Raw genomic sequence first — 24543 nt, 5'->3', positions numbered from 1 at the left:
TTTAGCTGCCTCAAATCCTTTGTGGAAGCAGGATAGAAATAAATACAAACAATTTGCTATGACTATCTAAGATTTCCATACTCACAAGCATTTCGAATTCATTTTCTCAGTTCATTCCTTCCCACCTCAGGAAAACACTAGGTGTTTCAGCTTGACTCCTTCCTAGTGAGGGTGTAGATGTCCTTTGAAGTTCTGTGATGCCTGACTTGTTGAGCTCAGTAGATACTTACTCTGTCCTTGGAGTCTGGCTCAGTGGATTCTGCTTAACTGCCAAGAAGGCTGCGTCTAAGCTGCTTCAGCTCTTGGATTGGCATGACCTGTGTCAGGGCTTAGGAACCTGACTGAGGAAAATGTACTTTCCTGGTTCTCAGAGGTAAATGGAGCTGTTAAGATATGTGGCTCTGTGGGAATTGGTAGAATTTTATCATTTTTTGAAATCTAAAATAGTAAAAAGAACATTTATAGAACTAGAAAGATCTGATTTTGAATATATTTTGAATATATATTTTATTAGTTTGTGAGAATTTGGGCAAGTCCTTTTACCACTGAGTCTCAATTTCCTCATCTGCAAAACTGGAATGATGTTATTGCGAGTTACAGGATCTCTGTGATTAAATACAGCAGTTTTGTATGTACCCCACAGCACAGAATAGGCAGTCCATGTTCAGTACCTTTTACTTATCAGCCCCAGCCCCCACCCTATTCTCTTCTACTTGGGGGAACTCATTTCTAAGAAGCTGCCTTCCTTTGCGTAAGCTTTTAGTAAATCTCTTGGAACTTCCTGGCTGTAATGGTGAGGGTTCCTTGGTCAGGATTACTAATGCCAAATATGTTTGTTCTTCCCCAGCTATCTCTTAAATCCTTACACGATTTTGTCTTGTGTTGCCAAGTCTACCTGTGCCATCAACAACACCCTCATTGCTTTCTTCATTTTGACTACGATAAAAGGTAAGGCCCTGAAGGGAGAGTACAAAGCTCAATCCCTGATTTATGCAAGATTTTGCAACACTTATGCTGTGGTTTTGTTTTTTCTGGTTTTTTTTTTTAATGCAACACTTAAAAACATTTAAAAAAATTACACAAGTATTACAAGATTATTTAGAAAATGTAGACAAGGCAAGAGAAAAAAAATCAAAACATCTTGAAAACTTAACTGCTCAGAGAGTCACTGTTAACATAGTTTTAAAAAAAAGTTCTAGGCCAGGTGTGGTGGCTCATACCTGTAATCTCAGCACTTTGGGAAGCTGAGGCAGGAAGATCACTTGCGCCCAGCCTAGGGAGCATAGCAAGACCTTGTCTCTGCAAAACATAACAAATTAGCCCGGCACAGTGGCATGTACCTGTAGTCCCAAATGCTCGAGAGGCTGAGGCAGGAGGATTGCTTGAGCTTGCAAGTTTGAGGCTGCAGTGAGCTATGATCATGCCACTACACTCCAGCCTGGTTGACAGAGTGAGACCTTATCTCTCTCTCTCTCTCTCTCTCTCTCTTTTTTTTTTTTTTTTTTTTTTTTTTTTTTTTTTTTTTTTTTTTGAGACGGAGTCTCGCTCTGTCGCCCAGGCTGGAGTGCAGTGGTCGGATCTCAGCTCACTGCAAGCTCTGCCTCCCGCGTTCACGCCATTCTCCTGCCTCAGCCTCCCGAGCAGCTGGGACTACAGGCGCCCACCACCACGCCCGGCTAGTTTTTTTTTGTATTTTTTAGTAGAGACGGGGTTTCACCGTGTTAGCCAGGATGGTCTCGATGTCCTGACCTCGTGATCCGCCCGTCTCAGCCTCCCAAAGTGCTGGGATTACAGGCTTGAGCCACCGCGCCCGGCCGAGACCTTATCTCTTAAAAAAAATCTAAAAAGGTTCTAAAAGGCTTATGATTAGAATAGCAGCCTTCCTCTTTCTTCCTAACCCTAGTTCAGCTTCTTTGAAGCAACTGCTTTCTGGCTTTTGCTAGTATTCCGTATTTCTAAATAAGAGCTTATATTATATTTCCTGAATTACAAATTTTAGACATTTTTTATTGCACTCCCATCATGGACAGTGATAAAGATTTAGCTCTTTGGGGCCAAGTACGGTGGCTCACGCCTGTAATCCCAGCACTTGGAGGCCAAGGCAGGCGGATTGCCTGAGGTCGCGAATTCATTACCAGTCTAACCAACATAGTGAAACCCCGTCTCTACTAAAAATACAAAAAAAATTAGCTGGGCGTGGTGGCGGGTGCCTGTAATCCCAGCTACTCAGGAGGTTGAGGCAGGAGAATTGTTTGAGCCAGGCAGGTGGAGGGTGCAGTGAGCTGAGATCATGCCACTGCATTCCAGCCTGGGTGATAGAGTGAAACTCCATCTAAAAAAAAAAAAAAAATTAGCTCTTTGGTACCAATATCCCCTTTTCTCCTTTGCCTGATTTTCCTGTAGTAGTTACACCATAGTTTCTTGTTTGTTTGTTTTGTCTTGTTTTGTTTTCGAGACAGGGTTTCACTCTGTCACTCAGGCTAGAGTGCAGTGGCATAGTCGTGGCTCACAGAAGCCTTGACCTTCCCAGCTCAGGTGATCCTCCCACTTCAGCCTCCTGAGTAGCTAGGACTACAAGCACCCGTCATCATACCTGGCTAATTTTTGTATTTTTTGTAGAGATGGGGTTTTGCCATGTTGCCCAGGCTGCTGTCGAACTCCTGGACTTAAGTGATCCACCCTCCTTGGCCTCCCGAAGTGTCAGGATTACAGGCATGAACCACCGCACCTGGTCGACATCATAGTTTTTATTGAATCAATATCAACACCTATATTTTATGACACTGTATGTATTATTCCACTGCTGGGCATAGTAGTAACTATGACTACTTTTTTCTTCCATGTACTACCTTTTATTTTTCCTGGGATTAGTAATTGTCTTTTATTGCTTGTTTGGTTTTTTGCTTAGTTTTTTGGTGCCAATCACTGTTTTTGTTCCCTAGTTGCTCCATTAGATCTGTCAATTACCTAACAATGTTTTTTTTTTCTTTTAACACTTAAACACATCAAATAGTTTATGGGTTTTATTGTTTTTCTGGAGATTTTTCTCACACATCTTTCATCCTACCCCAGTCTGTCCTGATTGTTCTCTGGGCCTGATATAAAGCTGTCATACTGGAACTTACCTTCATAAATCTGTTCTGTATCCCTCCTCTCCTGGATTCCTTCTCTTTTTTATTGATTTTTTTCTGTTTTTCTGAAGTACTTTCTCAGTAGTTGTCTAAGAAAGGGTGTATGAAGACTGGGCACGGTGGCTCACACCTGTAAACCCAGCACTTGGGAGGCCCAGGCAGGTAGATCACGAGGTCAGGAGTTTAAGACCAGCCTGGCCAAGATGGTGAAATCCCATCTCTACTAAAAACACAAAAAATTAGCCAGGCGTGGTGGTGGGCATCTGTAATCCCAGCTACTTGGGAGGCTGAGGCAGAGAACTGCTTGAACCTGGGAGGCGGAGGTTGCAGTGAGCCAAGATCGTGCCACTGCACTCCAGCCTGGGTGACAGAGTGAGACTCCGTCTCAAAAAAGCAAAAAAAAAGGTTGTATAAGATATATATTTTGAGTCATTCCATGTCTAAAAAATATCTTTGTTCTGGTTTAGCACCAAATTAATAGTTGGGTAGGACTGAGAATTCTAGACTCGAATAACTTTTCCTTTAGAATTTTGTTTTTTTTTTTTTTTTTTTTGAGACGGAGTCTCGCTCTGTCGCCCAGGCTGGAGTGCAGTGGCCGGATCTCAGCTCACTGCAAGCTCCGCCTCACGGGTTTACACCATTCTCCTGCCTCAGCCTCCCAAGTAGCTGGGACTACAGGCGCCCGCCAACTCGCCCGGCTAGATTTGTGTATTTTTTTAGTAGAGACGGGGTTTCGCCGTGTTAGCTAGGTTGGTCTCGATCTCCTGACCTCGCGATCCACCCGTCTCGGCCTCCCAAAGTGCTGGGATTACAGGCTTGAGCCACCGCGCCCGGCTCCTTTAGAATTTTGAAGGCATTGCTTCATTGTCTTCTAGTATCTTGGTAGCTATTGAGCCGTTTTATGGTCATGGATATAACCCAGTTTTTTTTTTTTTTTTCCTGAAATATTTAATATCTTCTGGCCAGGCACAGTGGCTCAAGCCTGTAACCCTAGCACTTTGGGAGGCTGAGGCAAGAGGATCTCTTGAGCCTAGGAGTTTGAAACCAGCCTGGGCAACATAGTAAGACCTTGTCTTTACAAAAAATGAACAAAATTAGCTGGGTGTGGTGACATGTGCCTATAGTCCTAGCTACTTGGGTGGCTGAGGCAGGAGGATCACTTGAGCCCAGGAGGTTAAGACTACATTGAGCCAAGATAGTGGCACTGCCCTCTAGCCTGGGTGACAGAGCAAGACCCTGCCTCAAAAAAAGAAGAAGAAAAATTAAGTGTCTTCATTTTATCCCGAATGTTTTGAAATTTTATGATGCTATGTCTGGACATGGGTCTTTTTAAATTCATTATACCGAGCACTTGGTAGGCTCTTTCAGTATGGAAACTAGTGTCTTTAGTTCTAGAGGGTGTTCCTGAACAACTTTTCCAAATTCCACCTCTGTTTTCTCTATCCTCTTGTTTTGGATGTTTACTGGATGTTGGATTTTCTTGATTGATCAAGTATGCATATTTTATTTTCTATTGTTTTCCCCATCATTTTTACTTACTTTCTCTTACTTTTTCTGGGACATTTCCTTGTTTTTATCTTCCAGCTCCTCTATTGACTTTTTAATTTTATTTATTACATTTTTATACATTTACACCTGGTCTCTAGTTGTTTCTTTGAGGCATCCTATTTTTATTTTATCACCACAGTATCCTCTGTTATACCCCTGATTATACATACATCTTTTCAGTTTCTATTTGTTCCAAGCATAGTCTCTTTGTTTTCCTGGTATTTTTTTTTTAATTGTTTGTTTTAGGAGGATTTCTTCCATATGATTTTCTTATATGTGTGGCAGTCCTGGCTATCTGTTTCTATTTAAGAGTGAGACATGGCCTGGCACAATGACTCACACCTATAAAATCCCAGCATTTTGGGAGACTGAGGTGGGAGGATTGTTTGAGGCCAGGAGGTCAAGACCAGCCTAGACAACATAGTGAGACCTCGTCTCTCCAAAAAAAAGAAATTGGCCGGGCGTGGTGGCTCAAGCCTGTAATCCCAGCACTTTGGGAGGCCGAGACCATCCTGGCTAACATGGTGAAACTCCGTCTCTACTAAAAAAAAATACAAAAAACTAGCCGGGCGAGGTGGCGGGTGCCTGTAGTCCCAGCTACTAGGGAGGCTGAGGCAGGAGAATGGCGTGAACCCGGGAGGCGGAGCTTGCAGTGAGCTGAGATCCGACCACTGCACTCCAGCCTGGGCGACAGAGCGAGACTCTGTCTCAAAAAAAAAAAAAGAAATTAGCCTGGTGTGATGGTACTTGCCTGTAGTCCCAGCTACTCAGGAGGCTGAGGCAGAAGGATCGCTCGAGCCTAGGAGTTTGAGGCTGCAGTGAGCTATGATTGTGCCACTTTACTCCAGCTTGGGTGACAGCCATCTGTAAAAAAATAATATAATAATAAATTTTAAATGAGGCCCTAACATATTGACCGGAGAGTCTGTGAATGGGCAGGGCTTGGTGGTAGATCATTTTCACTGTAGCGGGGATCAGGCAGTGGGCTGACCTCTTTCTTTGGGTCAGGGGCATTTACAAATGTCATCATCTGCATGTTTTATTTTCCTTTGAAACTATTCAGTTTTCCCAAAGAGGAATCCTCTAAGGTCCTGTCTGGGGTGGCAGAGTTAGGGCTTTTTTGGGGGGTGGAGGGTACATAAGACGAGCTGCTGGAGTTGTGAGAGCAGGAACGGGGAAAGTGGCTAGTTTCAGTCTGGAGACTTTATTTCGTGTCATTGCTTTTCTGCCCACACCTCTGCTCAGCCCATTACTGTGTGAAGTAGTTCCTAGACTTGTGCCCTTAGTTAGCTTTCTCCAGAACTGAGGGCTTCTGCGGGTAGAGTAGAAAGTTAGAGGGATGGGTTATGCGGCAATAGTCATTTGGCTGCACATGGTTGGAATAACACCTGTTGTTCTGAGTGGTCTGTATATAAACTTTCAACTTGATTTTTTTTCTCTGTGCCTTACCCCCACCTCCCATAGCACCTGATACACTCTGGTGCTGAATTTCTCAGAAGTTCTGTGGGGTGAGTTGGCTGATTTTTATCAGTAGTCCTCTCTGGAGGCCACTGAGCTGTAATTTCTTCCACATCACCAACTGATTTATTCTTCTCTCGCCTGCTTTATATTTATTCACTATAGTATTAAAGTTGGTTTTGCTATAATCTCCTTTTATTTTCTTTGTGGTTTAAGATGGTTTTAATCTTTTGTTTTCATTTTAGTGAGATTTTTGACGGGAGAGATGATAAACACATGTGATCAATCTGTTTTTTTGTTTTTTTTTTTGAGACGGAGTCTCGCTCTGTCGCCCAGGCTGGAGTGCAGTGGCCGGATCTCAGCTCACTGCAAGCTCCGCCTCCCGGGTTTACGCCATTCTCCTGCCTCAGCCTCCCGACTAGCTGGGACTACAGGCGCCCGCCACCTCGCCCGGCTAGTTTTTTGTATTTTTTAGTAGAGACGGGGTTTCACTGTGTTAGCCAGGATGGTCTTCATCTCCTGACCTCGTGATCCACCCGTCTCGGCCTCCCAAAGTGCTGGGATTACAGGCTTGAGCCACCGCGCCCAGCCCAATCTGTTATTTTTAACTAAAATTTTAACTTTAACTAAAAGTTCCTCTGTAAGCATTTGGGTTATATATTTCCAGATTTTTCCTACATTTTTCCCTCCAGACTTTTAAATATTGTATCAAGTAGCTAGTACCACAAAAATGTTAATAAACCACTCCAGAATTCAGTAGCTTAAAACAACAAGTGTTTACTTAGCTCATACATCTGTAAGTCAGCAAGGAGTCAGCTGATCTAGGTTGGACATGGCTCGTCAGTTGGCTGGTTACATGGGCTTCATTTATGCATCAGTGACTGGCTGGAGTTGGCTAATCTAGGTTGGGCTCTGCTCCACATGGCTGTCATCCTCTTGGGCCAGGGGACAGACCTAGGTACGTTCTTTTCATAGCATTGGCAGAAGCACAATGGTGAGCAAGCCTAGTCACGCATGTGCTTTTTAAGTTCCTAGTTGCATCACATGTGCTAATATCCCATTGATCAAAACGTAACACATGGCCCGGTGTGGTGGCTCACGCCTGTAATCGCAGCACTTTGGGAGGCTGAGGCAGGTGGATCATGAGGTCAGGAGTTCAAGACCAGCTTAGCCAAGATGGTGAAAGCTCGTCTCTACTAAAAATACAAAAATTAGCCAGGCATGGTGACAGGCACCTGTAATCCCAGCTACTCAGGAGGCTGAGGCAGGGATTCCTTGAACCCAGGAGGCAGAGGTTTCAGTGAGCCGAGACTGCGCCACTGCACTCCAGCCTGGGCGACAGAGCGATAGTCCATCTCAAAAAAATAAAAAAAAGTTACACGTGGCTGAGCCCAGGGGTGGAGAGTACCATCCTGTTCACAATAGGAAGGCACTGCAAAGTTGTATAGCAAAGGGCCTGGACATGGTGGGGGTGGGGAGAAATTGAGGCCAATAATACAACCTACTGCATATAACATATATCAATAAATGTCTAATCTTTTTTTTTTTTTTTTTTGAGACAGTCTCGCTCTGTCTCCCAGGCTGGAATGCAGTGGCATGATCTCAGTTCATTGTAAACTCTGCCTCCTGAGTTCAAGTGATTCTTGTGCCTCAGCCTCTCAAGTAGCTGGGATTACAGGCATGCACCACCATGCCCAGCTAATTTTTGTATTTTTAGCAGAGACAAGGTTTCACCATGTTAGTCAGGCTGGTCTCGAACTCCTGACCTCAAGGGATCCTCCTGCCTTGGCCTCCCAAAGTGGTGAGATTACAGGTGTGAGCCACTGTGCCCAGCTCTAGTCTATTTTTAATGGCTGCATATTCATTTTATGAATATAGAAATTCTTTAATCAATGTATATATCATTAAATACTTAGGTGATTTTCCAGTTTTTAGCTGTTTAAATATTACAGTTAACTTTCTAATGTACAGCAATTTTTGCACTCATGTTTAGTTATTTTCTTTAATGTCCTAGAAATAGAAATATTTGCCACTTTTTAACAATTTCTGGAATGAATTTATTGATTTTTTTCCTTTTTGTGGATGATGAGGTCTCACTGTGTTGCCCAGGCTGGTCTCGAACTCCTGGGCTCAAGCTGTCCTCCCACCTCTACCTCCTTAAGTGCTGAGATTACAGGCATGAGCCACCACACTCAGTCGGGTTTCTGAAATTTATTGCCACATTTATACTCCCATAAGAAGTGTGCAAGAGTCCTTATATTTGTACACTATTGTTAAATAGTTTGTGTGCTCCGGAAGTAAAGAGTAAAAAATTGTACGTAGAACCTTTTACTTAGAGTTTGCTTACCTTTTCTGGGGTGGCACACGAGGATGCCTTAGGTCTTTATAAGAGATTGTTTCTCTTGGAATGCTTATGAGTGGTCTTTCTGTAGGCCTGTTAGTTTAATTTATTATTGGGTTACTTAAAATGGCTTGATATTGCATAGCCTGAATTGTCTTGTTCTGAAGATTGTGGTCATTTTTGTCAGAAACAACTCTTAACAGTAAATACTCTGCTGTCTGTGAATACTCCCTGCTGTCTATGAATACTCCCTGCCTCAATCCCTGTTTCCAGAGTGTCAGGTTCAGATAGGTTGTCATTTATCAAGGTGTCTGGTGTCCATTAAAATAAAGAATATACGCAGCAGTCTGGCAGAAGGGACCAAGTACTGGCCTTTGGAAATGTCACCTTTAAAATAGCTGAGTACAAAGATAGGGAAACTGAAGACATGCCCTCAGAAGGTGCATGTTTATTTGTTTCCCTAGGAGTCGCACATAAAAATGTAAAGTATGCCGTTAAAAAAATATATTTTATGCCCTGTAAGTCAATGAAAAGGTTTTTGTTTGGGGAAGAAAAACATGTAAGTTTTATGTATCTCTTTCACAGCCATGTTTTTTTTTTTTTGTTCCACAGAGCAAAAAAATGTTTTATATCACTCTAGATTTTTGTTTAATGAATTTATAGACATTTTCATAATGTTATATACATAATTTTGTTTTACTTTTATCACTTATTAAGAAATGCAGACCTACAAATTGAAAAGTAAGTCTTTCATCACTCTGCCCCACCTCCACTTCAGTTCCTCTTGCGTATTTGTTATGAGGTCCCAGCCCTTCTCTTTTGTTGAACATTTGTTTTCCATTATTTGCTACTGTAAATAGAGACCCTCACAAACAACATTTCTAATCTGTTAAAATATTTGAAGAGTTCTATTTTAGCTAGGTCTCTGAACCACTCTAGCTCTTTGAGTGTTTTAGTAATCTCTGCTAATAGTATATATAATAAAGTTAGTTCAGTTATAAATTCTGCAAGTTATATTTCTACAGTTCACATTTTACTGCATATGAATAAAATTATTTAATAAAATTAATGTAGGAATAATTTTATTTTAAAAAAGAAAATATTTGTGAAAATTCACAAGAAAAGGAGTATAAATAACGGAAAATTATGGAAAAATGTTCAACTCCATGGATAATTAATAAAGAAAAGCCAATTGAAATTTAAAAACTTTTGAACACTTTTTTTTTTACCTTGGAAATTGGTAAAGATTTTAGAAGCTAATTCTCAGTTCTGGCAAAGGTTCTATCAAATAGGTATTTTCCCACATGGAAGTTGGGAGATAAATTTGTGCAACCATGGGCAGTCTTAAAATGTTTGGAGTTTTTAAAAATTTTATTTATTTATTTTTCTAATACTGTCCACCTGGGGATAAAATGTTTATAGTTTTGATTTTTTATTCTACTTTTGAGAACCGATCCTAAAGTAATGCAGAAATACAGACACAAAGCTTTATGGTGCAAAGTTATTAATTGCAGAATTATTTATAGTCACTGGAAAAATTAGAAAATACTTCAGGCCGGGCGCGGTGGCTCAAGCCTGTAATCCCAGCACTTTGGGAGGCCGAGACGGGTGGATCACGAGGTCAGGAGATCGAGACCATCCGGGCTAACACGGTGAAACCCCGTCTCTACTAAAAAATATAAAAAACTAGCCGGGCAAGGTGGCAGGCGCCTGTAGTCCCAGCTAGTCGGGAGGCTGAGGCAGGAGAATGGCGTAAACCCGGGAGGCGGAGCTTGCAGTGAGCTGAGATCCGGCCACTGCACTCCAGCCTGGGCGACAGAACGAGACTCCGTCTCAAAAAAAAAGAAAATACTTTAGAGGGGAGTGGTTAAGTAAAATATGGTTTACCCATGTAGTAGGATATTATGCACGTGATATTTAAATATAATTTTAAACTATGTGAAAATGTTTTTTTAAAACAATGTAAAATTATATATATATATATTTTTTAATATTTTGTTTTTTGGAGACAGGGTCTTACTCTGTCACCCAGGTCACCTAGGCTGAAGTGTGGCACAGTCATAGCTCACAGTAACTTCACACTCCTAGGCTCAAGTGATCTTCCCACCCCAGCCTCCCATGTAGCTGAGAGGAGGGGCATGCACCACCATGCCTGGTTGATTTTTTTTTTCTTTCTTTCTTTTTTTTCTTTTTCTTTTTCTTTTTCTTTTCTTTTTTTGAGACAAAGTCTTGTTCTGTTGCCCAGGCTGGAGTGCAGTGGTGCAGTCTCAGAATTTTTAAAGTTTTTTGTAAAGACCAGATCTTACTCTGTTGTCCAGGTGGTCTTGAACTCTAGGCCTCAAGCAATCTACCTGCCTCAGCCTTCCAAAGTGCTGGGCTTACAGGTGTGAACCCCCCTACCCAGCATTTTAATGAATCTCAACTGTTAAAGCAACAAAAATAGTTAGAAAATAGATCCCAAAAGGATAATACGTGTTCCTGTAGATTAAGTTCATGGGTGAGTTTTCATATAGATATAGATATAATTTTTTTTTTTTTTTTTTGAGATGGAGTTTCGCTCTTGTTGCCCAGGCTGGAGTGCAATGGCACAATCCCAGCTCACGGCAACCTCTGCCTCCCGGGTTCAGGTGATTCGCCTGCCTCAGTCTCCTGACTAGCTGGGATTATAGGCATGCGCCACCACATCCAGCTAATTTTGTATTTTTAGTAGAGACAGGGTTTCTCCATGTTGGTCAGGCTGGTCTCGAACTCCCGACCTCAGGTTATCTACCTGCCTTGGCCTCTCAAAGTGCTGTGATTACAGGCGTGAGCCACCACGCCCAGCCTCATATTTCTTTTCCAAATTTCTTCAGTGAGTACATAATTAAAAACTAAATTAAATTAACTTGATTGATAAGAAGATAGGGGCAGTAGAAGTAAACTTGGCAGTGCTCCCCAGACTTCCATGGAGCAGATACATCACAGAAGGGAGTGACCTTGTTAGCTCTGTCCCCTTGACTCTTGCTGCTTGCTTTCCCCTGGCTTCCTTTGTGGCAGCCCAGGGTTGCCTGGGACACTCTGAGAGACGCAGGCCAGGACAAGGTCTGGGCCATTGTATTGTGATGTCCTTACTGGAGTGCTGGCTGGGAAACACAGGTCTTTGGGCAGGGTTGATATTAGTTTAGTGGAGCAGCTTAAGTTTCACTTTGAAGGCTGTTGCTTGGGCAAAGTGTACTCTGCCTTTCAGTGAGCTAATTAAAAACTCCCTCCCTGGGAAGTAGTCTTCATTAGGCTTTAAAAAGGAAAACAAACAAACACATGCTAATAGATGGTCCTGCTCTTTCACTGTTGGTGTTTGTCAGTTGGTGAGATATTCCCAACTAGAAATTCTTGAAATTTGCCACCTAAGGGTTCTTCCAGCTTTCCTTATGCCACCAAAAAAGGCCATGTGACAGGACTTGCTTGCCAAGGAGAAAGAAGGATCAGTGCTATCAGAAGGTATTCAAGCATGATTAAAGAGTCCAGGCTGCTCTCATGTTAGACTGATCTGGTGGCTAATCCCAGCTCCACTGTTTCCTGGCTCTATCACCTTGGGCAAGTCACTTAACAGTTCTAAGCCTTAGTTTCCTTATGTGTAGCATGGGGATGAAAGAGTGTCTACCTTATAGAGTGAATGTAAAGAATGAATGGTATGGCAAATGGTATGGAGGCATGTAATAACTGCCCAGGTGGTGGTGGTTGCTATTCTTTTTTTTTTTTTTTTTTTTTTTTTTTTTTTTGAGACGGAGTCTCGCTCTGTCGCCCAGGCTGGAGTGCAGTGGCCGGATCTCAGCTCACTGCAAGCTCCGCCTCCCGGGTTTACGCCATTCTCTCGCCTCAGCCTCCCGAGTAGCTGGGACTACAGGCGCCCGCCATCTCGCCCGGCTAATTTTTTGTATTTTTTTTTTTTTAGTAGAGACGGGGTTTCACCGTGTTAGCCAGGATGGTCTCGATCTCCTGACCTCGTGATCCGCCCGTCTCGGCCTCCCAAAGTGCTGGGATTACAGGCTTGAGCCACCGCGCCCGGCCGGTGGTTGCTATTCTTAATAGTATCCTCCCTTTGAAAAGATCCTTCAGATCATTTGAGCCCAGGAGTTTGAGTGCATTGAGCTCTGACCACGTCACTGCACTCCAATCTGGACAACAGAGCGAGACTGTGTCTGTAAAAAAAACTTAAAAAATAAAAGACACCTCATGATTGTTAGCATCCTTATAGGCCTTATAGGGAGGCCTGGGAGGTTTCAATGAGGTTCTCTTCCTGGAGCCTAGCCTTAGAGGAACAATGGAAGAGTGATGATCCTGAGGCCTGGTGATCCCATCACTTCCAGTTGAGGTTCCTGTGGGCCAAAGCCCTGCCAATGGAAGGAGTCATAGAGGACTCAAGGACCCAGTTTTTGTCAGGTCGACCCAACTTCAAAGCCTGCTTATTCTAATTACCAGCTCTGTAGCCTTGAGCAAATCATGCAGCCTCAAGAGCCTCAATTTGATCCCAGAATATCTACCTTCTAGAGATAACGGAGGAATAAATAAGAAATATAAAATGCTTAGCATGCTTCCTTAGCAGAATCCACTCAATAACTAGTTGCTCTGCCCTTTGTTATTTTTATGGTGCAGACAGATTGAGATCAAGAGGGTGGCACAGTGATGCAGTCAGAACATGGGGTCTGAAGTAAAACCATTTGGTTTAAATCCTGCTGCTCTCATTCACTAGTTTCGTGACCCCAGGCAAATAACTTACCTGTCTTTCAGTTTCATTATCTGTAAAATGGGGACAGTAATTGTATCCACTTCATGGAATTATTGAAAGGACTAAATGACTTAAGGCAAGTAAAATGCTTACAGTCATGGCTGGAACAGAGTAAGTGCTCAATAAATTTTCATCGTTATCACTGATATGTACTCAGCTCTGAGAGAGGCTGCCATGTTAAAAGAGCACACTTGGCAAGGAATGTAATACATTGGCCCTGCCCCCAGGAACGCCTCCTCCTTCTGGGCAGTCTCACTTGTTGCCCCAGACCCTGGTGCAACTTCCTCTTCTGATAGTCCTGTGGGACCTGAGCCCTTTTGACTACATTCCAGTGTGTCTCTGCCTGTCTTGGTACAGGTCATCATCTGTGACCCAATCTCTTTGTTCTCTGATTACTCCACTTGAAGTCCCTGTCCTGAACCAGTCCCCATGGCCCCACCTCATTACATTCCTGCTCAGTCCTGTAGCTGTGCCGCCCACCCAGGCCCAGATCACTGTAAGGTGCAGTCCCTGGAGGCAAAGTATTACCCCAGGTCTTGCTAAGGCTTGTTTTGGCCCCCACCCTGACACAAATAGAGAGTTAGAAGACATAACATATTCAAAGCTAGATTGAGTAGATAATGAAATTTGCTGATACTACAGCCAATGTACATACACATTTGACTGATTTACTCTAATATCCCTAGGATAAGGCTAAATATCAAGGCTTATATAGAAAGCCTAGTGCCAGCGCATCTGGGCTGCCCTAGAAAATGGTAGGTCATATCATTTTGGGGTAAAACTCTTAGTCCTCTTGGCACAGTTCCTTTTGGTTAGGCAAGCATGATGCCCTAGCTCTTGCCCACATGAGGCTGCCATTTCAGACATGATTTCAGGTATCCTGTCTGGGCCTGTAGGTAGATGTTTTTGGATGACTGTGCAAGCTAAGCCCTCCGTGATCTGACTCCTACCTGCTTGCTGAGACTTGTTGGATTTTTTTTATTTTTTTAGACGGAGTCTCGCTCTGTTGCCCAGGCTGGAGTGCAGTGGCATGATCTCGGCTCACTGCGACCTCCACCTCTCAGGTTCAAGCGATTCTCCTGCCTCAGCCTCCTGAGTAGCTGGGACTACAGGCGCCCGCCACCATGCCCAGCTAATTTTTGTATTTTTATTGGAGATGGTGTTTTGCCATATTGGCCAGGCTGGTCTTGAACTCCTGACCTTGTGATCCACCTGCCTCGGCCTCCAAAGTGCTGGGATTACAGGCGTGAGCCACCACACCCGGCTGGATTGTAACTTTTTATTGAAGTATGACATATATACAGAAAAATGTATAACTCATTAGTGTACAGATACATGAATTTTCACAAAACGGTGAGTAACCAGCACCCAGATTAAGAAACAGTGGTACTAGCATCCACAGGAACTCCTTTTGTGTTCTCTTTCCAGCCACTCCTCCCAGCTCTTGCCCTGTTTTGGCTATATTGAGCTAATTACAGTACCCACCCCCTACCCCAGCACACAGTTCTCTCTTGCCCTCCTGCCTGTGCACAGCCTTGGACTGCCTGGCCTCACCTACTCATTGTTCAAAACTCAGGTGTCAGCCTCCCCTGATGGGCTAGGTCTGCTTCCTTTGTACTTTCCTCCTCTATTTTGTAATTGTTTACTGGGAGCTGCCTGAGGATGGAGACTATCTGAGTCACCAGGTTTCCTGGCACCCAGCACACTCTTCGTATAGAGCAAACTCCAGAAATGTTTGCTTATTGCACAGTTTGTTTAAAATATTTGAAGTCACTTCTCACTTTCCTTGATCTTCTCTGACTCTGCCTCAAGCACATATCATTCCTCCTCTGCCTTCCTAACTTCTTTTTACCACTTCTAGCTTTTTTCAAAACACATAGCCCTTTCTGAGTCTCCTGCCTGCCTCCATACTTGCCCTCACTTTTGCTCCGGCTGTGCGTACGCCCCGTCCACACCTGTCCCAGCATCCCGCACCCAGACTTCCTACACACCAACCTACTGACTATTGCAGCACCGTGTTTCTGCCCCCAGACTGCGGGCCTCAGCCCTGCAATAGTTCACAGAGAGCATTCTCTGTGCCAGCCCCCTGTCACAGCAAACCTTCAATTGCTATTCCGCAGGGTCTGCTTTATTTGAGTCAGATTTGTTTTTTGTTTTGCCCATGTTCATGACTGTGTATTACACTTCATAAGTTTTTCTTCCTTAAGAACATTGGTTTCCTTTAATGTTCTTGTATTTTTAAAAAGGATTTCATATGTATTGCTGAATGATATTCATTCATTCATTTCTTCATTTGTTCATTTATCACATGTGCCAGGAACTGTGCTAGGTGCTGGAGAGCCAAAGTTAAGATAAATGTATTGCCCTTGAGAAACTCACAGAGAAATGGGGAGAGAGAGAGGAACATACGCAGATTATTATAAGATAGCATCGGTATTGAATGAGATAGGCTTATTAGCACAGGGATTAAGAGTGGGTACCAGAGTCAGCTCTGTGGTTTTGGTCACATTACTGAAGCTTTCTGTTTCTGTGTCTTGGTTTCTTGACCTGTAAAATGGATAGAATGTGTGGTTTTTATCTCAGTAAAGCTGTTATAAGGAACAGAAATAGAGCTTTCACAGGGCGGTTGTGATGTTTCCTGAGGACCTTTTTGAGTCAGGAACTGTTCTCGATGCAGAGGATACAGTACAGTGCCTGGCACCTAGGAAGTGATCCATAAATGTCAACTGTAATCACGGTTGTTACCACCTTTGGGCTCATAGACAAAGTGACCTTTCACCTGGCTATCGAAGGAATGGTTTCTACTTGAAAAAGGGCAGAGAAGGATGGCTTAGGCAGAAGGAATAGCCTAAGAACAGACATAGAAGAATGAAACAGCATGTTGTTTTCAGAAATTGGGAATAGTCCAGTGTAGCTGGAGGACAGGGCGTGTGTGGAAGAGTGGTGAGAGGTGAAACTGGAGAAATGAGACCCAGTGGTGAAGGGTCTTGTTTGCTGTGGGAGTTTAGACTTAACCCGATAGATGAAATGGAACCATCAGAAGCCTTTAAAGACTGGCTTGCCACAGTCTAAACTGCTTTAGAAGGTTCCTTTGGTGCTTCTGTGGATGGACTTGGTTGAGAGGCGATTGGGAGACCGCTAAGGAGGAGAGGGAAAGGCTGCTAGAGAGAGATGACGAGAGCAAGAACTGAAGGGATAAATGCTCCAGAGGTAGATCCACAGGGCTTGGTGACTGGTGGAGGAAAGAACATGGGAGCTGGAGGGTGAAGGGTTGTCAGGGTATCTGGCTAGATGTTGATGCCAGTTACTGACAAAGAATAGCAGGAGGAACAGATTTTTCCTTCCCAAAGACTACTTCAGTCTATGGAAGGAAGACTGCTTCTTCCTGATCCTAGGAGCAAGTATTCTAAAACTCACAAGTCCATTCCACTAGGCTGTGAGCCTCTTTTTCTCTCTTGGGCCTTATAAACAGTCAGTTTCAGACAAGCAATTATTAACCTCAGGCAATTAGGGCAGGAGATGGCTGTGTTTATTTCACTCTTTGTGTCTCCTCCGGGAGAGAGAGGAGAAAGTCATGTGTTTGTTTTCACCATACTATGTGAATGGATGGAGTTGGAGCATTAGCCTCCATCCTCTGGTAACAGACACATGGACCTCTTCTCTTGCCTACTCCCAATCCGTAGAGAACCATGTTAAGTTAAAAAGTTCTTTTCAGTGTTTTCCCTCTCTTGGCCAGTTTTCCACCAAAACATCATTCAGATATTTGACCCAATGAGAGAATCAATTCCTAGCTCACCCTAGCTGTTGGACTCCAGAACAGCACCTTTCCCACTACTGCCACCTCCCTATCCCAGAGTGACCTGGTTCTGAGTCTAAAGTCTGTGGCTCAGCAGATGTGCACATGCCACTGCTGGGGTCACAACTTAGCTGAGCATGATCCTGTTCCTACGCAGTCGTAATTATGAGTACCCTGGATACAGGACATCATGACTGGCACTGTCAATATGGCGAGACATCCCCCCTCTCCATGGAATTCTGTCCTGTTACTTCTACCTTCTTTCTTTCTCTGCCTCCCTTCTACTTTCTGTCAGCTAGGGTTGTTCTAGCTGATGAGTTTCCTTGGTTTGAAGAATAAAGCACACGAAGTTCTTTTCTCTCCACTCCCTGGTCTGTGAAGTTGTCACGTTTATAACCCTTTATCTTCCAAGGTAGTTTTTAGATGTTTCAAGTATAGAGACCACTTTGGTGGCAAAAGATCTCGTCAATCATCTCTTCCTGTTTGTCTCTAGAGCTGGATTAGCAGAGAGGTAAAACACCTTGGACTGGAGTGACTGGTTCCTCCTTTTATGAAACACCATTGAGAGGATGTGTTATTTTTATTTTTTTATTGAAACAGGGTCTTACTGTGTCACCCAGGCCGGAATGCAATGGTTCAGTCTTAGCTTACTGTGGCCTCAACCTCTAGGGCTTAAGTGATCCTACCACCTCAGCCTCCTAAGTATTTGGGACCACAGGTGTGTGACACCGCACCCAGCTTATTTTTTTTATTTTTATTTTTGTAGAGATGGGGTTTCACTATGTTGCCCAAGCTAGTCTCTAACTCCTGGGTTCAAGCAGTCCTCCCACCTTGGCCTTTCAAAGTGCTGGGATTGCATGTGTGAACCACCATGCCCAGCCTGTTATTTTCAGTAAGTAGTTGACCCCACACTAATGAGAGTGAGCATGGATATTGTCATTTTAGAAAACATCATTACAAGATACCTGTTGGGCTTTATACCTTGGACCATCAATTGCACCCTACTGATTTCTGGGCCACTTGGAAACTCCTGTTGTAAACTAGGGCTCTCTATCCTTAGTTTTAGAGTATCCTGTTGTCTTAAGGGAATAGCTGTTTTTTCAAAGAAGTTAGCTTTTTTCTAATGACAAAAACAAAGCATGTTCATTTTAGAAAGTTTAGAAAATGCAGTGAAGCAAAAATGAAAAATTGTTCATAATTCCACTACCCAGAGATAACCACTATGAACTTTGTGGCCTTGGCTTTTAGTCTTCTATTTATTTATTTATTTTTGGTAGTCTGAGACTGGGCAATTTACAAAAGAAAGAGGTTTAATTGGACTCATAGTTCCACATGGCTGGGGAAGGTCTCACAATCATGGCGGAGGGCAAAAAGCACTTCTTACATGGTGGTGGCAAGGGAGAATGAGGAAGAAGCAAAAGCCGAAACCCCTGATAAACCATTAGATCTTGGGAGACTTATTCACTATTACGAGAATAGCATGGGAAAGACCAGCTCCCATGATTCAATTGCCTTCCCCTGGGTCCCTCCCATAACACATGGGAATTCTGGGAGATACAATTCAAGTTGAGATTTGGGTGGGGACACAGCCAAATCATATCATTCTGCCTCAGCCCCTCCAAATCTCATGTCCTCACATTTCAAAACCAATCATGCCCTCCCAACAGCCCCCCAAGGTCTTAACTCATTTCAGCGTTAGCCCAAAAGTCCACAGCTTAAAGTCTCATCTGAGAACAAGGCAAATCCCTTCTGCCTATGAGCCTGTAAAATCAAAAGCAAATTAGTTACTTCCTAGATACAATGGGGATATAGGCATTGGGTAAATACAACCATTACAAATAGAAATTGACCAAACCAAAGGGGCTACAGGCCTCATGCAAGTTGGAAATCCAGCAGGGCAGTCAATCTTAAAGTTCCAAAATGATCTTCTTTGACATCATGTCTCACATCTGGGTCATGCTGATGTAAGAGGGGGCTTCCCATGATCTTGGACAGCTCCACCCTTGTGGCTTTGCAGGCTATAGCCTCCCTCTCAGCTGCTTTCACAAGCTGGTGTTGAGTGTCTGTGGCTTTTCCAGGCCCACAGTGCAAGCTGTTGGTGGATCTACCATTCTGGGATCTGGAGGACGGAAGCTGTCTTCTCAGCTCCACTAGGTGGTGCCCCAGTAGGGACACTGTGTAGGGGCTCCGACCTCACATTTCCCTTCCACACTGCCCTAGCAGAGGTTCTCCATGAGGGCCCCGCCCCTACTGCAAACTTTTGCCTGGGCACCCAGGCTGGAATGCTGTGGCACAGTCTTGGCTCACTGCAACCTCTGCCTCCCAGGTTCAAGCAATTCTCCTGCCTCAGCCTCCTGAGTAGCTGGGATTATAGGCGCCCACCACTACCCCTGGCTAATGTTTATTTTTAGTAGAGACAAGGTTTTACCATGTTGGCTAGGCTGGTCACGAACTCCTGGTATTGATCTGCCTGCCTCGGCCTCACAAAATGCTGGGATTACAGACTTGAGTTACTTTGCCTACTGGCTTTTAGTCTTCTAAAAAATGTTTGTGCATTTTTTTTTATAAAAGAAATGATAATATATCTCTCTTTTATAAACTTCATTTAATAGGATATTATAAACACCCTTCTGTGTCATTGCATATTCTTAATAGCATCATGTTTAATGATTCCATAGTAGTCCATTTTACATAGGAAGTGAGGACATTACTAATAAAATTAATATACTTTCGTCTGAAAAAAAAACATGACCTGAATTGGCATGAATGTAGCAGGTAAGGAAGGGCTGTTGTAAAGAGTGGTAAGTGTTGCAATAGTCAAAGGGATGGGTTTCCAGCTCTGAATATCATAAGTAATAATTGTAGGCTTAATAAATTGGGACATTAGATAGGACATGGATGTTAATAGACTTGATCCTTTATACATCTTTGGGTTGAAATTTTGTAAAATCGTTCTAGGTCTCAAAATTTCACAAGATTTATGCCTGTAGTGTCTCAGGTTGCCAAAGGTAGATGGTTTTGACTTTCTTGGTTTTCTTTTATCGGAAATCAAGCCAAGAAGCTCTGACTGTGTGAATTTGCATAGCATCTTGTGTACCAGGAGGCACTTGGCAGGTGGTTATTTGAGCAGTTATGGAAGGTTTTGTGTTGAGAGGGACTCACTGAGTCTAATCATGATTGATGAGGCTGGATTATTCCATACGTTTCTTTCTTTTTACAGGCAGTGCTTTCCTCAGTGCTATTTTTCTTGCCTTAGCGACATACCAGTCTCTGTACCCCCTTACCTTGTTTGTCCCAGGACTCCTCTATCTCCTCCAGGTAAGCGCTTGCTGGTCAGAAGCCAGCACCCAAGTGACATTTAATACATGGCCTGGTCCCTGCTTGGGGGAAGGAAGGGCATGGGTTAGTAAAGGCAGCAGGAAGCTTGCTCCTAGTTGAAAATACAAACACATAGAAACTTGACTAACTTTAAACAAAGTAGACTTAGTGATCATTAAGTCCCAACTACAATAGACCTCCCCATATCTGCAGGGGATATGTTCTAAAGCCCCTAACGGAGGCCTGAAACTGCATTTGGTACCGAACCCTACGTATACTATGTTTTTTCTATCTAATAACTAAGACAACTACTAAGTGACTAACAGGCAGGGATACACTAGACAAAGGGGCGATTCATGTCTCGAGTGGGACAGAGCAGGATAGCGTGAGATTTCATCACACTACTCAGAATGGTATGCAATTTGAAACTTATGAATTGTTTGTTTCTGGAATTTTCCATTTTAGTACCGCAGTTGACAACAGGTAACTGAAACCATGGAGAGTGAAACCTCAGATAAGGGGGGCACTACTGTCTGCATATCCTTGCGAATGTATAAGTGCATTTTATTTTAGATATTTGCAAATGCAACTATCTTGCATTTTTCTTTTCTCAACTAATGATCCCCTCTGAGCTCATTTCTTTAACTTTTCTTTGTAATAACACCTTGTAAGAGTCTTACAGGACTTAAATGGAGTATGTGCATCTGATGTAATGCTTGGAACATTGTGGGTGATCAATAAACATTAATTGAAGAATACAAATAGCTGACATTTACTGAGAATGGATTACACGTCAGGCAGCATGCTAAGCACTCTGTAGGCATCATCTCATTTTAACCTCATAAGAACTTTATGGAGTAGGTCATATTATTAGCCGTGTATTAGTCTAGTATTAGCCATATTAGACACATGAATTGAAACTGGAATGTTGGGAGCTTAAGTCACTTAAGGTCACAGGACCAGCGAGTGACATTGCTGAGATATGAACTGTGCCCATCTGATGCCAGAGCTTGCTCTCTAATCCTCTTTTTCTACTCAAATGAGAATAGTACATGTTTCTTCAAGAGGAAGTAACTGCATGCAGGCCCCACATTGTCCAAATCTATTCTTACAAGAGAAATGTTTCTTGAAAGTGTACAGGTGACAGTGCCAGGACTTAGACCCAGAAATGTCTGGTTTCGGAGTCTTTCTTAATCTCAAGCACTGCTAAAGCTGAGTGTGTATTCCATTTATTGAAATAGGCCATATGCATGTTATTTTAAATGATTTCATAATATTGTGTTGATGCAGACAATGGTTCATGGTTTGCTTGATCTTTTTCTTATTTGGGGAATTTGAGAAATGTCTTTATGTTTGAGATATGTCATTTATATTAATTGTCACTAATATAAATAATGTAGAATTTTTTGTTTGTTTGTTTTTTTGTTTTTTGAGAGCAGGGCCTTGCTCTGTCACCCAGGCTAGAGTGCAGTGGCACAATCTCAGCTCACTGCAGCCTCCATCTCCCAGGCTCAATCATTCCTCTCACTTTAGCCTCCTGAGTAGCTGGGACTACAGGCGTGTGCCACCACACCCGGCTAATTTTTTGTAGAGATGGGATTTCGCCATGTTGCCCAGACTGGTCTTGAATTCCTGGGCTCAAGCAATCCACCCACACACCTTGGTCTCCCAAAGTGCTAGGTTTATAGGAATGAGCCACTTCACCCAGCCAGAAATTTGTTTTTATTTGTTTTCTCTTTCTTTTTCTTATTTTTGAGACAAGGGTCTCACTCTGTTGTCCAGGATGGGATGTGCAGTGCCGCAATCACGGTTCACTGCAGCCTCAACCTCCCGGCCTCAAGCAATCCTCTCACCCCACCCTCCATAGTAACTGGGACTATGGGCATGCACCACCACACCCAGCTAATTTTTGTATTTTTTTGTAGAGATGGGGTTTTGCCATTTTGCCCAGGCTGGTCTCAAACTCTTGGGTTCAAGCGATCCTTCCCCCTTGGCCTCCCAAAGTGCTAGGATTACAGGTCTGAGCCACTGTGCCCAACTTGAAATTATTTTCTTCAAGTATGTTCCTTTAGCTAAATCACTGGACCCAAGGTGAAAAGTTGTATTGTTCTTATTAGGCAATTATACCAGATTGTTCACCAGAAAGCCTGAACCAGTTTGCAGTGCCACCATCAGTATCTAAAGAGAAGTGAACCACTTGCCTCCCCCTCTGCCAGCACTGACTTTTCAAGTTTGATTTATGATTGCCAGTTCAGTAGATGTGTCACCATACTGTGAAGTTATTTTGCTTTGATGTTCTCTCTATATTCTTGCTGAGTTGAAGCATCTTTCCACATGAGAATGTGCTGCTTGTATTTTCTTTTTTATTTCCTATTTATGGCTTATTCTTTAGAAAGTCTAAGCACTAAGAATACATATAGCCAGACTTTTTATACAACTATGTATCAAATAAATAATATAGTATATTTATTCATACACATGAATGGACCAGAAATCTAAAAATGGTTTCTGAGCTTGTCCAACCTGCAAAAAATGAGTAAGTAAATAAAAGAAGATAAAAATGGTTTCTTAAGCCAATCTCTATGCACCAATTTATATAAAACAACTTCTGTTTAAAACTAAAGGAAATTTCCTTCTGACACTAGTGGACAGTACAACTGACTCATGAAGTCAAGCAGCTCCTCTACCAATATTGACTAAGTACCTATAGTGTGCTAGATACTATGCCAGACTGCAGACATAAAGCAATTGAAGGATGCTGAGCAGGTGAGTGCTCCAGGACGATTGTTTTGGCAGCAGCCTGTGGGGTAGATGGGAGTAGGAAGAACTGAAGTTGGGAAAGCTTAGAACATTGTACTAGATCAAGTCAGAGGGGTAAATTTGGGGCCTACACCAGTGTCAGAGGAGATGGAGAGATGAGAGACTAGATGCAGGGGAATTCTAGGAGGTAGAATCAGCTGTGCTTGGCAACTGTCTGTATATGGGGACAGGAGTGGAAGAGTTTGAGATGAACTTCAGGATCCCATTTGTGCAGAAATTAAAACTCCATGTCCCACTATATTTGTATATATATTTTTATAAGTATATAAAGTAGCCTGGTATATTAGTCCATTCTTATGCTGCTATAAAGAACTGCCCGAGCCAGGTGTGGTAGCTCACACCTGTAATCTCAGCACTTTGGGAGGCTGAGGCGAGTGTATCACTTGAGGTCAGGAGTTTGAGACCAGCCTGGCCAACATGACGAAAGCTCATCTCTACTAAAACTACAAAAATTAGCCAGACATGGGGGAGCGTGCCTGTAATTCCAGCTACTTGGGAGGCTGAGGCAGGAACATTGCTTGAACCCGGGAGGCGGAGGTTGCAGAGAGCCTAGATCGCACCACCGCGCTCCAGCCTGGATGATGAAGTGACACTCTGTCTCAAAAAAAAAAAAAAACAAAAGAAAAGAAAAAGAACTACCTGAGACTTGGTTATTTATTTATTTATTTTTGCTGATGGTACATGAAATACTTTTTTAAAATTTTTTAAAAAAATTTTACTTTTAAGTTCTGGAATACACGTACTGAACATGCAGGTTTGTTACATAGGTATACATGTGCCATGGTGGTTTGCTGTACCAATCAACCCATCATCTAGGTTTTAAGCCCCACATGCATTAGGTATTTGTCCTAACGCTCTCCCTCCTCTTGTCCCCCACCCCGTGACAGGCCCCAGTGTGTGATGTTTCCCTCCCTGTGTCCATGTGTTTCCATTGTTCATCTCCCACTTATGAGTGAGAACATGTGGTGTTTGGTTTTCAGTTCCTAGGTTAGTTTGCTAAGGATGATGGTTTCCAGCTTCATCCATGTCCCTGCAAAGGATGTGAACTCTTTTTTATGGCTCCATAATATTCCGTGGTGCATATATGCCACATTTTCTTTATCCAGTCTATCATTGCTGGGCATTTGCATTGGTTTCCTAGTCTTTGCTATTGTAAGTAGTGCTGTAATAAACATACGTGTGCTTGTGTTTTTATAGTAGAATGCTTTATAATCCTTTGGGTATATACCCAGTAATGGGATTGCTGGGTCAAATGGTATTTCTGGTTCTAGATCCTTGAGGAATCACCACACTGTCTTCCACAATGGTTGAACTAATTTACACTCCCACCAACAGTGTAAAAGCGTTCCTATTTCTCTGCATCCTT

At 42.9% G+C, this 24543-nt stretch overlaps 1 protein-coding gene across 3 annotated transcripts in view; it reads left to right on the top strand.

Moving 5' to 3' along the window:
• Positions 1 to 24543, top strand: part of PIGU (phosphatidylinositol glycan anchor biosynthesis class U) — a 108537-nt gene that overhangs the window by 31244 nt on the left and 52750 nt on the right. For all 3 annotated transcript variants that reach the window (XM_010386502.2, XM_010386504.2, XM_030913924.1), the window contains 2 exons: positions 848 to 948; positions 20260 to 20357. In XM_010386502.2, the coding sequence (XP_010384804.1) occupies positions 848 to 948; positions 20260 to 20357 (199 nt within the window). The remainder of the gene's footprint in view (positions 1 to 847; positions 949 to 20259; positions 20358 to 24543) is intronic.

This window comes from Rhinopithecus roxellana, chromosome 13, assembly GCF_007565055.1.
Source record: "Rhinopithecus roxellana isolate Shanxi Qingling chromosome 13, ASM756505v1, whole genome shotgun sequence".
Taxonomy (NCBI): Eukaryota; Metazoa; Chordata; class Mammalia; order Primates; family Cercopithecidae; genus Rhinopithecus; species Rhinopithecus roxellana.
Note: the sequence above shows the minus strand (reverse complement) of the source record. Positions and strands in the feature narration are given on the sequence as shown.